Consider the following 15,908-nt stretch of genomic DNA (forward strand, 5'->3'; position numbering starts at 1 on the left):
TCATATAGAAGCTGCCTGGTAGTCTGTGTTTTGGTTATTGTCTATGATGGCGTGCGCGTTCTTTGCCGCCGACTCCCAGCATGCAAACATCTGCCTGCTGTGTGCACCTCTACTGTGCATCGCTTTCGGTCTCCTCTGAACGCCGCCTCGCTCCTGTAGCTGAATGTGGATGGGATGTGGGGCCTGCTGGCTCGTGGAAAAGTGGACTCCGACCCGGTTTCCCGTCAGTTTGTGGTAGGACGCCAGGAGCAGGCGGCGCAGCTCCTGCTGGAAGGTCTTGTTGAAGTAGAAGTAGATGAACGGGTTGTAGATGTGCGAGCTTTTGGCGAAGAGAGCAGGGAGGACGAAGCCCTCCGCCGCCATGTACCGAGGCTCCTTGTGGAATATGAAGAGGAAGGACACGACGGCGTAAGGCGCCCAGGCGATCACGAACCCAAAACTGATGCAGAAGAACATCTAGAAGAGGAAGTCACAATTTTAAATTGCAGCAACGGCAGACTATTTCTGAACCAACATGACACATCGGGGTGGTTTCTCAGGAGACCTATTCTTTCTTTTACAATAGAAGTTAACAGTTGAATCATTTTGTTACCAAAAATATTGACTCCCCGGGTAACCACAGAAGGGTAATTATAGATAGATGGTTATCATCTGCGGAAATGTGGAAAAAAATTGCTTTTAGCAGAAAGTCTTTGACAGGGTTGTGTAATAGACTTTTAAATGTGTGGGGGAAAAAACGTATAAAAATAGCGTTAAATGGAGATTTATTGGGTTCTCTTATTTTTGGGATGTCACATTTAATGATTAGAGTCACAGATTTAAACAATGGAAATTGTTTTTGAAGACAAAGACAGTAGGAAATATTGTTGATTAGGCTGTGTGCAATGGCAGCAGAGGAGTGAGTCAACCAGTGGTTTGTTTGGCTGATTTAAAGCCAGATTGGGTCATGATCTCTGCTGTCTCCATGTTGACATGATGTCAGAGATTCTCTAATCAACAAGAAAAAAAAATGGAATGAGTCAAGAAACTTTCACTCACGGGACAGTGTCCGAAAAAAAAAAAAAAAAAAGAAGAAGAAGGAAAATGTTCTAGAAGCAATTAGAAGCAATCAGTGTTTGGAAAGTTTGTCAATTTTGCCACCAAGTGGTTACTTGGTGTCTTTGGCTCCGGTTACTTTCACAACCTCCTTCAAACATGAAGTGTTGCTCGTTTAAAATTTTCAATTAATGAAATCTTTACCTTTAATTCTCTATTTAATTTGAGGGTCAACCTGTTGACCTTTGACCTTAGAAAGTGGCCGCCATTTAGAATAAAAAAAAAAAAATCTTCTGGGGTTTTTGATTTATTGTCTCCTAATTCTTTGAGCATGCTACTTGACTTCTAATGTCAGAATTAGAAGTAGTAGTTTTTGTTAGCCTGGAGAAGCAAGCAAAAGTGACTTTCCCGTGTTGCTTGCACATTTGTTATCGCATTATTGTGAAAATTAAATACATGAATTGCTGGCTGTAGCTTAGGGAGCCCCAAAAGTGACATAAAAGTAAAAAATAAATAAATAAATGAACTAAAACTTTTTTTGTCTGGTTTGTAACTGGTGTGCACCATTTACTATCTGGTGTGTGACGGTTGCTATCTGGTGTGCACGTTTACTATCTGGTGTGTACCGGTTGCTATCTGGTGTGCACGTTTACTATCTGGTGTGCACCGGTTGCTATCTGGTGTGCATCACTTACTATCTGGTGTGCGACGGTTACTATCTGGTGTTCATCACTTACTATCTGGTGTGCGACGGTTGCGATCTGGTGTGCGACGGTAACTATCTGGTGTGCACCGGTTGCTTTCTGATGTACACGGTTGCTATCTTGTACAGACCGGTTGCTATCTGGTACGCACCGGTTACTATCTGGTGTGCACCGGTTGCTATCTGGTGCGCACCAGTTGCTATCTGGTCTACACGGTTGCTATCTGGTACGGACCGGTTACTATCTGGTGCAGAGCGGTTGCCATCTGGTGCGCACCAGTTGCTATCTGGTGAACATCAGCCAGTTTTTTGATTTTCTAAAAATTTTAGTAAAATGCTTTTTTTATTTTTATTTTTTGAAAAAAAAAAATCAATTACTATCTGGTTTGCACCAGTTGCTATCTGTTGCACACCAGATACTAACCAGATTTTTTTGTCTAAAAATTGAAGTATTTTCAATTTTTACAAAAAATTTATATACATTTACAGTATATATATATATATATATATATACATATATTGTTTGTTTGTCTGTTTTTTTAGTTACTATCTGGTGCGTCACACGAACTATTATATGCGTACAAAATGTTAAGCAGAATTTTTTTTTCTAAAAATTGACGTCCCCACCCCCAGGCAACCAAAAGATATGTTTCTATGGAAATATAACCATCAGAAAATCCGCCATTTTGAAATAAACTCTATTTTCACCATTTTGTTACGTCCAGCGCTGACCACATGGAGAAGCGGACAGTAAAAGCGTGTGTAGAAGCCGCTTAGCCAATGAGGTCAGATCAAAGAGGGCTTTAAGGGCAATATCAGGCAATACAACACCGCTCGTGATTTTAATTTATATTATCTCCTTAAAAAAAGTTCTAAACGCTGCAAATCCTGGCAATCTCTGAAACTTTTTCTATTTCAAATAAAGTCAAATCCTTTGATTATTCAGAGCGAAACCACTCCTCACCATAGATATCCTCTTTTCAGCGTGGCGCAGGTTGTTTCGGATGCCTTTTGCAGACAGTTCATAGGAGAAGCGAGACACCTTGTAGAGGATGCTGCACTGTGACACCACAATGAGGAGAGCTGGAACCAGAGTGAAGCACACAAAGGAGCAGATGACATAGAAGGCGTCCTTCGTGGATGTGTGATAGCCCCTCCAGGCGACGGTGCAGGACAGCCCATAGGGCTCAGGGACGTACTCGCCCCAACCAAACAGAGGAAAGCTGGACCAAACCGCAGAGACCAGCCAAATGATGCAGCACAGCAGACGGATGTTAGCCGCCTTCAGCCAAAAACCTGAAAGACGAATCACAGTTTAGGACGTCTTACTTGAGTCAGATACTAAATCAATAGCAGCAACTCTCACTGTGAGCCAGACTGTAGCAGGTCTTCAGGTAGCGGATGATGCTTATGGCGGTGATGGTGAACATGCCGCACAAGCCGAAGATGTAGCAGCCGAGGCCGTAGTAAATGCAGGTGACGTTCCCTCCCAGCCACACGTGGTGGAACGAGGACACGATGGAGAACGGGTAAAAGCAGACGCAGCAGAGGAAGTCCACCACAGCCAGGTTGATGCACAGCAACTCCGAGCCCGACATCTTCTTCCTCTTGCGGTAGCAGATGACCAGCACCAGCCCATTTCCCACGACAGACAGCAAAACTGCAAGATTACACTCAGATATAACAAAAATTCACATTAGACTTCCGTCTAGTATTATCTTTTTATCTATATGCATATGCTTTAGACCACAAATCTTCATTGATCTTTCTGCTTGTGACAAAGCAAAACTCAAACTAAAGTTCATAATTCTGGACATTTTGGTTTTCTCCCACACTCCAAAAATGCTTCATAAGTTAATTGGTGACTCTAAAATTGTCTCTTAGGTGTGAATATGAGTGTGTGTCCTTGTATGACCCTGCAGCCAACTGGGTAAACCCCACCTCCCCCCAACAGTAGGTGGTTAGGCTCCAGCAACGATGTGACCCCATGGGACTCAGGAATGGCAAATTATAACACTACCACCACCGTGCTTTACAGAATACTCAAGGTAAAACAACAAATTAAAACTTTTCCATATTAGAGAGGTGTCAAAGTGAACACAACAATATCATATTTCATGTTTAATGTACTAAAAGTTCTATTGACATGAAACTTGTTTACAATAAATTTTCAATCTTAAGTGATAAAAGAGAGAGAAAAGAAATGCTAAAAAGGATGTTTCCATGTTGGCAAAATTAACTTTAGCTAAAATCTTTGTTATAAAGAGCACATTGAAAGCTTTTAAAATATTTAACATGTGTTTTTTTTTATTTATTTATAACCAAACAGGAACAAAGACTGTGTTTTTTAAGTTTAAAAATGCAACTTTCAAATAGATTTTTAACATTACTCAACCTATCAAAGTAAGGTAATTGTAATTTTGTCAAAACAGTAAAAATGTTATATTTCTCCAAAGTTGTTGCAACAAACGTTTATTAAAACCGGATAATTTCTGTGCCTTAATATTTATTAATCTCTTCTGTTTTTAGCTTTAGTTGAAAAAAATAAAATTGTTGAGCATCTTTAATAGGTCAATAAATGCAGAGTGGAAAATGTGCATACCCACAGAGAGGATGGCGAGTCCCACGCATAGATCAGCCTCTGGGCTCAGTTTGGAGGAGAACGCGGCGTTGGTTCGGTTTCCATCGGAGGAGTTCAGAGGCATCGGTGCGTTGCTGTCTGTCAAAGCCAAATGTCTGCAAGGACGCCGACTTTCTTTTATGCAAGAGGAGGGTGTGTCACCATGGTAACGTGAGGTCTACTGGAAATAAGGATGATGCGATGTGATCCAGAAGCTCAAGTGGCGTGAAGCAAGGTCTTACAGCTCCAGCAAGTACTGCGTCCCACAGGCTCCAAATGTCAGAGTAACAATCTGATGAGTGAAAGCAACTAAAGAAAGAATTTGAACCTAAAAGCTATACATGCCCACTCCTCTTCATTAGTTTCTTATTTAAGTTGCAAAATTTGACTTTCATACATTTTAGCACTTATTTTGTATTGTAGAAAATAAAATAATTGTCTAACTATGGATTAAATTGAGAAAATATATACATTTTTGTGCTTTTGTGCAGTTTTATGTAATGTTTTCTTTTATTTTTGGAACAAATAAGTTGCTTTTCTTTAAAAAAAACAAGTAAATATAAATAAGACATTAATTTTCTTTGAGGATTTTAGCATTCCAAAAAGCTAAAATGCAAAATCTCATCACGCTGCCCCAAAAATATAATGTTATGGTTTTTAATTATTGCAGCCAGTTAAAAAATACACTTATGTTTTAATTTCCCAGATAATTAGATTTTTTTACTGCAAAATATAAAAATAAAAAATGGAAGGTTCTGTCAATACAATCCTTATTTTTTATTTTTTTTATTATTTTTTTTTTTAAAGGTTAAGAGTCAAAATCCAAAAAGGAAATATTTGTCGCCCCCTGGTGGATGATTGTAATATGTTCCATCTTGGGTAAAAAAAAAAAAAAGTATCAAAAATATCAGAAACATCAAAAATAAATTCACTTTTTTTTATAAATCAATATATTTGACATATTTGATTAAAACTTATTATTAATGACATTTGAAAAAAAATACAAGAACTGTTTTTAGTCTGAGCCATTGATGTTTTTGCAGAAGTTTCCCTCAGTTTAAAGAGTTGTGTTTGACTACATATTAGGAACAGTGGATCATCTCAGCATCTCAGACTTCTTGATGGTTCATAAAAGACTAAAGACTGTCTGGTCTTTGTACAACCTGATCAGGATATTGGTTCATACTATTGGTAGAAAGTTCCTCCTGGGTAACCATTCTGGAGAAGCATTCTGGACATTTCCCAATGATTTGAGAACCTGGGAAAGATGCAAGACGCTGGAGGATCTACATCACAAGTGTCAAAGTCAAGGCCCGGGGGCCGGATCCGGCCCTCCAGGTAATTCTATCCGGCACTCCAGATCATTTTATTTTATTGTTATTAATGGTGTTAATAACTGGTGTTATCTTGAGCTTATTTCTAACTTGTATAATTTTGACAAACTATATTTTTATGAAGAGTAAAATATTGAAAGTTATTTAAGGTTTAAGTTGATTTATTCTAAAATAATATTCCTGGCTGTTTATTATTCATAATTATGTTACAAAGTTAAAGTTTTAAAAATCGGCTTTCTGCTAGCTTTTTGGACTATTTTGGGGTTTACTAAGATTTTTCAGGCTATTTTGGAGTTTAGCTAATATTTCAGCAACACGCTAGCTGTTTTAGCTAATGTGGCTTTCCTTTATAAGTTTTTTAGGGTGTTTTGGTGTTAGGCTAATTTTTACACGCTAGCTGAGTTAGCTAATTTACGTTTTTTTCAGTTTTTTTTAAAGGATATTTTAAAGTTTAGCTGTTTTTTCAGCTACATGCTAGCTGTTTTGGCTCATCTAAGTTTTTTTTAGTTTAGTTTTTTAGGCTAATTTGGTATTTAGCTAATATTTTTAGCTGGCTATCAGCTTCAGCATCTTCAGTGGCCACATACAGCATCCACACTAGCATTATCGCAGGTAATGCTACATATCTAGTTCACAATTATGTTAAAAAGCTATGGTTTTAAAGCTTTAAAGTTTTAGTTTTAGGGCGTTCAATGAATTTTTATCCTGTTCGGCCCGCAACCTAAGGTGTGTTTTGGATTTTGGCTCCATGTGCGATTGAATTTGACACCCCTGATCTACATTCCTATAGCAAGACTGGAGAGAGTTTCTCTGGATCATCTCTAATTGTCTGCTCTCCCCACAAACTGAAGACGATGAAGATGGACTGATAGTTGAAGAAACTCAGACATCCACTGACTTGTGTGTCCTACTAATTACATCATTTTATTCAAAGTCTTAAACTTGTTTTAAGAATTTGTGGGAATACCAAATAGTATTTGAGGCTTCAATTGTTAATCCATGTTTTTCACATTTTTAAAAAAATAAGTTTCAATCAACTGTAAATCCTTTGAAAACCAAAAAAAACTTCAGGCTAGACTAAAGAAACGTTCCTAAGAGAAAGTGGAAATAAAAATATATATGCGAGCGCAGCCCCAGTAAGTTGTTAGACTGGAAATGCTAGACTGTAGCCAAAGCAGCGTAATCATCGAACACCATCAGTTGTGAACATGCAAAGTGTCCGAAATTCAAGCATGACTCACTGAAGGAAAATAGTAGATATGAAAAATAGAAACAAAACACTCTTTTGTTCACTATTTTTCATGCTGCCACAAGTAAAAAATAAAAGTTTTAGTGATTTTATTAATTAACTACCAACATTTCAAATAATTAAATCAAAATTTTATTCAATCATGAGATGTAGAATCATTTTTTTTAATCTAATGCTGATAGGTAGGAAGTTTGTATTTGCTCAGTTACACCTTTCTGCCAGCAGGAGGTGCTGTCGCACAAACAGTGCAGTCAGTAGAGCAGAAGAATTAGCTTTAAAAAGGGTTGAAGAACTACGGAAGAGGATTAGGGCCACTAAAAAAAAAAAACATGAAAAATTTGCAAATATATTCACTTAAGTTAGTAAAGATTACTATTTTATACATAATAAAAGCTTAAAAAGATTAATTTGTTCTGTTGTTGATTTGATTTTTCTGTTTGTACATGCGTTTTTTAAAATCTGATCTGGTTTATTAAATATTTAAATTTTAATTGAAATATATTCCTGACTAAATTGCCTTTTTCAAAATGTGGTTAAACAGAAAAAATCCCAAATTTGTCTTTAAATATCCTTAAAAAAAAACATCTGAAATGTTTTATCTTTGCATCATCTGCTGACTTTCATCCCCCACTGCAACTCGTGCATTAAAAAACAGAGAGAAACAAAAGAATAGAAAGATAAAGTAGACTTTATTCAATGGTGAAACCTATAGAAGATCTGTGATTACAAAACAGGTTCCCAACAGTTTCTCTGAGGCTGGAATGCTAGACTGACAGAAAGGCATCAGGGACAACCGGACCTGACAGAAACCGAAAGGAGCCGAACAGACAGTGAGGTCCAGAGAGGAATGTGGTCCGTATCATCAATCATCTCCGAGAAAATGACCACATTTTTACAAGCTTCCAACATCAAAAAAAAACTTTACAAAGTCTACACAGCAAACAGGCATGAACAGATTTTCTGGTGGGGATTTTCTTTATTAGAGCAGAATGTTTTTTGGGGTGTTCCTCGGTAAACAAAAAAAAACTCTCAAGTTCCAGCCTTTGCTTTCAGACCCATCATAAGCACTGACTACACCTCCCTCAACCACACAAGTATTAAACTGAGCATAAAATCTGGCGCTGAGTGGCATTTCCCTGTAAGCAGCCCTCAAACTTAGCATTATTAAATGTACATTCAACATCCAATTTCATGTCAGTTTTTGTCATTTTTTTTTTAAATCGGAGATTAAAGCAACAACTGTTTTTGGGTTCCTCCTCGATGCATAAAACCTGCAAATATAAAACAGATTTTTGCAGCACTTTAAGCTTAATTTAAAGAGTGGCCCGTACTTAAACATCCACAAATTGGAAAAAACTATTCATTTGATTTAAAAAAAAAAAAAAAAAAAAAAAGCTTCATCTTTTAAAGCCCTTCCTCAATACTTCAACATGAATAACGGTATAAATATAGGCACCTAATGCTTTAGCTTCATGTTTTCACCCAGAAGAAAAATATGCATCACAAAAAAATATTTTGAAAAATATATTTTATCTTACCTGTTAATTCATAATATAAAGCAGAGTCACTCCCAGAGTCAGAACTCTGTGTAAGTGGTTAGCTTAATCATCTCCCAACAGGTTTCTTCTCTACAAGGAGGTGCCCAGGCTTATTCTGGTCCTTAAAATCAATCCTCTCTACATATAAATGGGTCTCTGTAAATATAAATATATATATGAGGGGGGGGTTATGTATAAGGATCTGGTCCCATCTGCACAAAACACTCCCAACATCTGAGTTTTAAGGTTTTGCACCCGAGTGTTGGCAGCGACGACGAAAAAAGCACATTAAAAACAGACATCTTTAAATAGCCATTGACCTTTTCTAAATGGAGAACAATCAGAAACATTAAATTCAAGTCATTTTTTTTCTCCCGTCCCATGTATCATACGTTGAATACAAGAAAAAAAAAAAAAGAAGATCATCAGTTAAGAAACTAAAAGGTGAAAAGGAGATATCTTCAGACGATGTACTGCAGCCACAATGTAACATCCAAAGAGAGTCTGGAACATTTAGATTTCTTTACGGCCAAAAGAACCACTGGCACTCGCTAAAGTAGATTTATTATACTGCTGAGGTGTCGTTTGTGTCGTCTCCGCTGCGCCTCCCCCATGACGGTCCGGCAAACCGTTACGGAACCCCAAGAAGAAAATCTGGTTTCTACTGTCATTTGGCACATGGGGTGCTGTCCTCGACTTCCACAGTGACGGCAAGGTCTTTGTCGCTTGTGGTGGTGGTGGTCTCCTGGCTCCCGTTGTTGTTATTACTGTTGTTGTTGTTGTTGTTTTGGACACTGGGGAGGCTGTGGCTGTTGTTCTGGACCAGAGGAGCGCTCCCTACTTTCAGCTGGTCCAGTTTCTTCCACAGCTCGTCCCTCTCCTGCTCCTTCTTCTTCTCCCTAAAAAAAAACAAAAACAAACTAGTTCCATCAGGATGTTCAAGAACAGTATTTGGAGATTATTATGGTTAGTAAAAATGAATAAGCTCTCCAGGTTTTAGAAGACAGATTTCTGAGGCATCAGTCAAAAGGAAAGCTTTTTGTTTTCTAAATCAATACCACTTTAGCTTTTAAAATAAAAACAGTGAAAGCAGGAAAAATAGTCGGCCAACTCAAAAACAACCACTAAGCTCCAAAATGACCAGATTGGTCAGAATAGATACAAAACTTCCCCTGGCAGAAATCTAACAAGAATCATTAGGGGTTGATAAAAGTAATCAATGAATCAATCTAAGCTTAATAGATCAAGGATTGATCCATAAACGTAGAGATTGATCTAACAATGCTGAAGTCTGCTAGCTTGATGCTAACGTATAATGGGATTTCCCATAGGACGGCTAATGCTAACGCTCAGTCGACGTAAACATACATTGCTGACAAAATTAACATCTGAATATACTCACAGGTATGATTTTTTTTTAACTATATTAAGAATATATATTTTTGGGTTCTAAAGCACAGTTTTTGATGGGCTTATGCTCACATGCAAGAAAAAAAATCTGAAGCCAGAAGTGGAAATTTTGCAACTTTAGCCGGGTGCGTAAACAGAAATTTCCTAAACTTTAGGAAACCTTTTCAAAAAAGATATTTTAAAAACGTTTCAGAAATATTCGCTTGAATAAACTGTAACTGTAGAAGTTTAGTGTGCAAGATGAGCTTCAAATGGGACAGAGAACATTAATCGTTTTATTTCTTTCAAGTCAATATTAACAAAAGTGCAAATTTTTATAACTACACCCGGCTATTCATTTTTGAGCGCCATATTTTCTCTCTGTGGCCAGATTCTCTCGTCGCTTTTTGCTCATACTTTCTTCTTCTTCTTCTGGAATAAGGTATAATGCTACAGCGTGATCACCACCACTAAACTGAAACGCCCTCCAGGAGAAGCAGAACAATTGTTGGAGCCGTTTGAGAATCCAAGCAACACTGTATGGAATTAATCTTATTACAAGTTTATTAATACATTTTACAGTATGTGAGTCATAAGAATAATAAAAACGGATGCAGGTTGCGGCTTATTTCAAAGCTATAATGAAAAGTGGATCCAGGCAGCATCTTTATCAGGAAAAATCTGCATTATAGCTTCAAGACAAGGTCAGAGCTCTTTGTGGTACACGTAGGTTTTATTTTATAAGAGTGTTAATCAATCGGGTCTTCGTGACAAACCTCTGCCTGTCTGCTTTGTAGGAGGACGTCAGCTCGTCGAACAGCGTGCAGTTCATTTCCATCAGCGTCTTCAGCACATTGTAAACCAGAGCTACAATTGTCCTGAAAAACAAGACAGCAGTTCACCTTTCAGTGCTTTTATATTTTATTTTTTTTTAAACTGTGTTCTGCATCCTGATTGGCCGAATCATCATCTCTCCTAAACAGATGTGTGCAGCTTCTATAATGCTGGACTTATTTGGGAGTTTAAACAAAATTAAAAGTAGTGTAAAAATGTTCATGTCTGAGTGTTTAGTGAGAGGTTTCAAATCGTTATTTTTTTATTTTTAGAATATAACTCATGCAATAAATGAGGAACCACCATATATTACAATGTGAAGTTTCTTAATTAACTTAAGCTCACCTTCAAAGTTAAAGAAATATCTACAAAAAGTCAGACAATTCTTGTTCTAATGTAAGAAAAACTATTATTTGATCAAAGAAAACAACACTTTTCTAAAAAAAAAATATTTTTTTTTATTAAATGAAAACATTTTTAGGATAATACTCACCTAAAATAATCGAGAAAGTGGTAAAAAGGTTATTATTTCAGAAAGTTTATGCAGAAATATGTTTTAATGTCACCTTACACATTCATATGAAACTGAGGCACCATTTTGTCGGCAGTGTGTACATGCAAACACAAGCTTAACTGTTCTTGCAGACAGCAACACATTTCCCTGCAGGCAAAATAAACCTGGACTGTCTGGTGATGCAAACTTCTGTAAATGTTTTTGTCCTTTTTTTTTGCTGCACATTTTATGAGTATTATAGGTGGAATATTAACATACGGATTCCAGTGCTCCTTAGAGATTCTGTACAGGCTGCCAAACATGATGGGTAGAATCTTGTCAATGTTCTCCTCGATGAGGCTGAGAATGTAGTCGTTGTTCCAGAAGTACAGAGCGCGCTCTGCTACCTGTGAGGACAGTAGACGTTCAGAGCGGATCCCATTCGCAAGGTTTAAATTCAGCTAAATCTGAAAATACCTGAAAGTGTGCATTCGCCACACACTTAGAAATCTGTTTAAACAACGGCTCCTGGACTTTTTTGAACTGGGTTGGTTCAACGACATCCAGAATCTCTTCGATTTCACCCAAGAACATCACCTAGAACAAATAATAAAGAGAAAATAAGTCCACACCGGTTGCACAATTGATTGAGTACGCACAAAAAAAGAGTTAAATACCTCCTTCTGACTGCAGGTTTTAGGCCAGAACTTCAGCAAACCCCGGATCACCTGCAGAGAAAAATCAGGGAATTTCTATTCCACATCTATTTGAGTGGGTGTTTTTTCTCCTATCATTCACTACATTTTCTGCAGTGCAGACTAATCCAGAGATTCTGTGCATGGAGTGGGAGGAAAGGGTAAAAAAGATGTACCGGCTCTGTGAGCGTGGGATCCTTCTCCAGGAACTGGACCACGCAGTACGCCAGCTGAGCGGCACAAAGGACAGAATTAATAAGTAAACAAAGGCTGTTTTTACATCAAAAAAAATAATAAAGATGCTGTTGGATTTATGCAAGTATTTAAATCAATTTCCACTGTGACCTCAAAAAAATATCCCGTTATGACAAATCACTGAGCGGTGCCGCTTAAAAATAAACGTTTTTTGTGAGACGCTCCTTAAGTCAAAATATTTTAAAATAAAGAAGCAAAGCATCAAAAGAAAGAATAATCTGCTTCTACCTGTGCGTGGAAAAGCGCCAGGCTCTTCGCTGTGTGCAACGGGATGAGCACCTTCATGAGGAACTGCTTGTGCTCGGCCTTCAGAGGCAACGCAAACCCATTGATGATACTAGAAACAAGATTGGAAGTTGCAGAACACACAGAGAAAGAGAGGGTTTTAAATGAGCAATGACAAATACATATTATTAAATATTTTAAAGGGGATGAACTTTTTAAAAAATGAGAGTGTTGGCCTCGCAAAAAATAAATAAAACTGATTAAATAAAATTGAAAAAATGTGGCAACATGAATAATTTCAAATTTAGCTTAAAAACCATAAATCCCCTCATGATTATTTGACCTGTTGACGGAATCACAAAAATGTATACATTTATTACAACATAAGTATACATATATATACCCTTTAACAATAAAAGAGCAATTTGGCCTCATTTTCTACTGATTAAATCCTAGAAGGAGCCGTATAGTCTTACTTAAACTTTTAAGAAATTTAGATTTCATTCATGACCTTCTTTCTTTTTAAATAATAAATATGAATTATGTCTAATTTTGGCACAAACAAAAGCAAAAACATACAAAGAACCTAGCATCTCTCAAAGTGTGATTTATTTTTTTAACTTATTTTCAAATTTAAAAGATGATCTGTGCCAACCAGGATCATCTCAGTGCAGCTCTGGACAGCTAGTAGTAACCAGTGTTGTGCAGCTTAAAATAATATGCGCTTTTAACTCATAACAAATCAAACTTTTTACCAAAGTTTGCTTTGTATATAAAATCTGTGCATTCTGGAGGTAATTTTAAAAACAAGACGTCTTCAGGTCAACAGGGATGTAAAAACCTACATAGTTTATCATCTATGTGCAATTTAACTAATCTAAATTTAATAAATGCCAATTAAGTAATCCCTACTTTAAAAAATGCTATTTTATTTTTAGTTTATTTTTTTGTTCTTTTTTATGAGCAGTCTTACACCACTGGGTTTTGGTATTTTAGTTTGGGGTTGGTAGTCTTAGTTTGCAGGATTTGTTTATTTGTTTTCTTTAGGTAGTTTTGGTTATGCAGCCATTATCAGCGATCTGCTGACTCAGATGGTCATCATGGCTGAATCAGCAGTCTCCATGACTTATTTTATGTTTGGTCAAGGAGAGATAAAAGAGAACATGTGGATCTGGAGCCGCAGGTTGCAGAATCCTAGACTAGACATTGCCAGATTTATTTAAAAAAAGCTTTGTTTTTTAATACTAAATGCTTTTTCTTCCTTTTAACTTCTTATATAAAATAATAATAAAAAAGCTGAGGAAAAGCAGCAGATTTTTAAAGCTGCAGAGGTTTAGTTCTCTTTTTTAAAAGTAAAAATTAACCAAATAATCAATTGGGTTTCTTACCTTCCCAGAATTTCCAGTAGTTCAGCAACACCATTGAAGTGCTCAGTTTCATATATGAACCTGCAGTACATGAACAAAAGTCCAAATTATCACAATACCATTTCTGTAAATGAGAATAAAACTCATATTTGTGGACCTCAATTTAACATTAACAAAAAGAGACCAAACATTTACGATCTTGTGACCCATGATTCATTCACATTTGTTCTGTAGGGGATACTGGTGTATCCCTGCACCCATGCAATGCACAAAGAGAGCCTGACAACTGTGGCACTATTTATATCCGTCGTGGCAGATGGTCAAAAACCGGTGCGCCCGTTTTGCCACCTCGCCGGTTAGAAACGACATCAGTTGTCCCCTGTCTGTGTCACACGGCAACAGGAGCAGTAAAGCTGCGGCACGCCTGACCGAACACCATAACCGCGGTCCTGACGTAAAAATGAAAAGTAAAAGTCGGACTAAAACTTTACGCTGAAACCAAACAGTGCTGCTGGTGTGTGAACTGAGTAAGCCTTTCTTTCTTGCCAAAAAAAAAAAATTGTCTTTTGTAAACAAGACAGCGTTTTAGGACTGGAGATCATGAGCCAGCATGAGCGATAGCTGCACTGCCTCATTAATGAACCTGCTGTTCCGGCCTCTGCGTTTGACCATTCATTAAGGCTCGGCTCTGCAAAGTGTCCTGGTTTGACTGTCCCCAGAGAATGGGCTTCTGTGTAAGACTGTGGAGTTCTTCCCCTCCCAGCTTCAATCCTTTTGTTGAAAACTGGCTGAAGAAGTACAATGAACAGGTTTGAAGGGTGTCTACAGTTCATTTTTTTAATTCATTCAAGACTGCATGTACAAAGGAAACAAAATAAACCGCCAGAGTCTGCCGTCTTTTGCTCTACACATGCGATCCGCCCGCCTCGATCCCCCCGTTTTGCCAAATTGAAACAACTTTCAGCAAACCGTGAAGTTTGCTTCATCCATATTCCTCCATGAATTTGCACTTTCCCACTTTCTCGCACAGATGAGCTAATTAGCTAGCTGAGGTTAAACGATTTACGACTAACTCGCCACCTTATGGCAAAGCACATCCTGGAAACGTTTTTTTTATTGTTTAGGGACAGTAAGTCACGTAGCATTAATGAGAAAAAATTGGGAACCATTCACCAGAGTTTAAGGGTGCATTTAGACTGAAAAAGTCTGTTGGTTTGAACTGAGTAGGCTTAAAGGGTAAGGTTTCTTTTCTTTTAGCAAACACTAAATCAACTTTAACCTCTATAAATGGGGCTTTAAAAGTGCCACATTTTTTGACAATTTAAAATAAACATATTTAATTCCTGAAATCAGTCTAAAACAATCTGTGTGCTGCCCCCTACAGGTTAGAACGAGGTATTACAGTTGAATTTTGTGACTGGTCAGCTGGTCAACTGGTCCCATGTCATTTCAGAAGTTTCACGCCAGCTCTAGTATAAAAGCCCCGCCCATCTTTGAGCCCGTAACGGTCAGTCGTTATCGTGGTCGTTAGCATGGCTCGTAGGTGTGTTGCCTTCGGTTGTCCAAAATCTACAGGCTTGCACAACTTTCCAGTGGACTTAGAAGTTCGGCAGCAGTGGTTTAGTGCAATTGACATTAAATCCAGCGAACTCCGTCCTGGTGATGAGATTTGCAATGAAGGCTTAACTTTGGATTGTTTGTGCAATACGTTAGCCTTTATTAGCTTATGATGCTAGTGTCATTTTACCACTCAGACACAGGGTCTGAATTTTCTAAATATATGTCCTCCATCATTAGAAAAATGCTACTAAAACATGTTAAAAACCCCAAAAAACCCACATCAGAGTGCTTCATTTTAGTTAAATTAAAATTAATACTTTTTAAAGATCTGTGTCCCCCTGGGTTTGATACAGAAACTACTTCCTAAATCCTCTAGTTTATATTTTTTTACATTTTGGGCATACTGCCCCCAATATAAAGAGATAAAAATATAAAATAAAGTGAAACTGACTGCAAGAAAATGTTGTTGATCTGCTTCCTGATGAAAGCTCGTAAGCCGAGGAATTTTCCATAAATCCGATGCAGGATGGTCTTCAGGAAGTCCCTCTCTCGTGGATCCTCGCTGTCGAAAAGCTCCAGCAGCTGCAGAGATGGAGCAAAAAAAAAAAAAA

The 15,908-nt window shown here is 37.5% G+C and overlaps 2 protein-coding genes across 2 annotated transcripts in view; both read right to left on the reverse strand.

The window, feature by feature from the left end:
- Positions 1-4,704, reverse strand: opn8c (opsin 8, group member c). The gene is made up of 4 exons (XM_024291399.2): positions 4,341-4,704; positions 3,105-3,398; positions 2,703-3,034; positions 1-456 (listed from the first exon to the last, which is right to left on the reverse strand). The coding sequence occupies exons 1-4, from the start codon at positions 4,441-4,443 to the stop codon at positions 1-3; spliced, it is 1,185 nt and encodes a 394-aa protein (XP_024147167.1). The 5' UTR covers positions 4,444-4,704.
- Positions 4,705-7,611: 2,907 nt separating this feature from the next.
- The window catches only part of ppp2r5a (protein phosphatase 2, regulatory subunit B', alpha isoform), a 30,961-nt gene continuing 22,664 nt past the window's right edge, over positions 7,612-15,908 (reverse strand). Inside the window, exons 5-13 of the mRNA XM_024291250.2 lie at positions 15,749-15,879; positions 13,759-13,818; positions 12,374-12,482; positions 12,067-12,120; positions 11,873-11,923; positions 11,673-11,792; positions 11,475-11,602; positions 10,645-10,746; positions 7,612-9,378 (exon numbers count right to left, since the gene is read on the reverse strand). Of these exons, the coding sequence (XP_024147018.1) occupies positions 9,147-9,378; positions 10,645-10,746; positions 11,475-11,602; positions 11,673-11,792; positions 11,873-11,923; positions 12,067-12,120; positions 12,374-12,482; positions 13,759-13,818; positions 15,749-15,879 (987 nt within the window). The 3' untranslated portion in view covers positions 7,612-9,146. The remainder of the gene's footprint in view (positions 9,379-10,644; positions 10,747-11,474; positions 11,603-11,672; positions 11,793-11,872; positions 11,924-12,066; positions 12,121-12,373; positions 12,483-13,758; positions 13,819-15,748; positions 15,880-15,908) is intronic.

The sequence above is a fragment of the Oryzias melastigma genome, linkage group LG24 (genome assembly GCF_002922805.2).
Source record: "Oryzias melastigma strain HK-1 linkage group LG24, ASM292280v2, whole genome shotgun sequence".
NCBI lineage: Eukaryota > Metazoa > Chordata > Actinopteri > Beloniformes > Adrianichthyidae > Oryzias > Oryzias melastigma.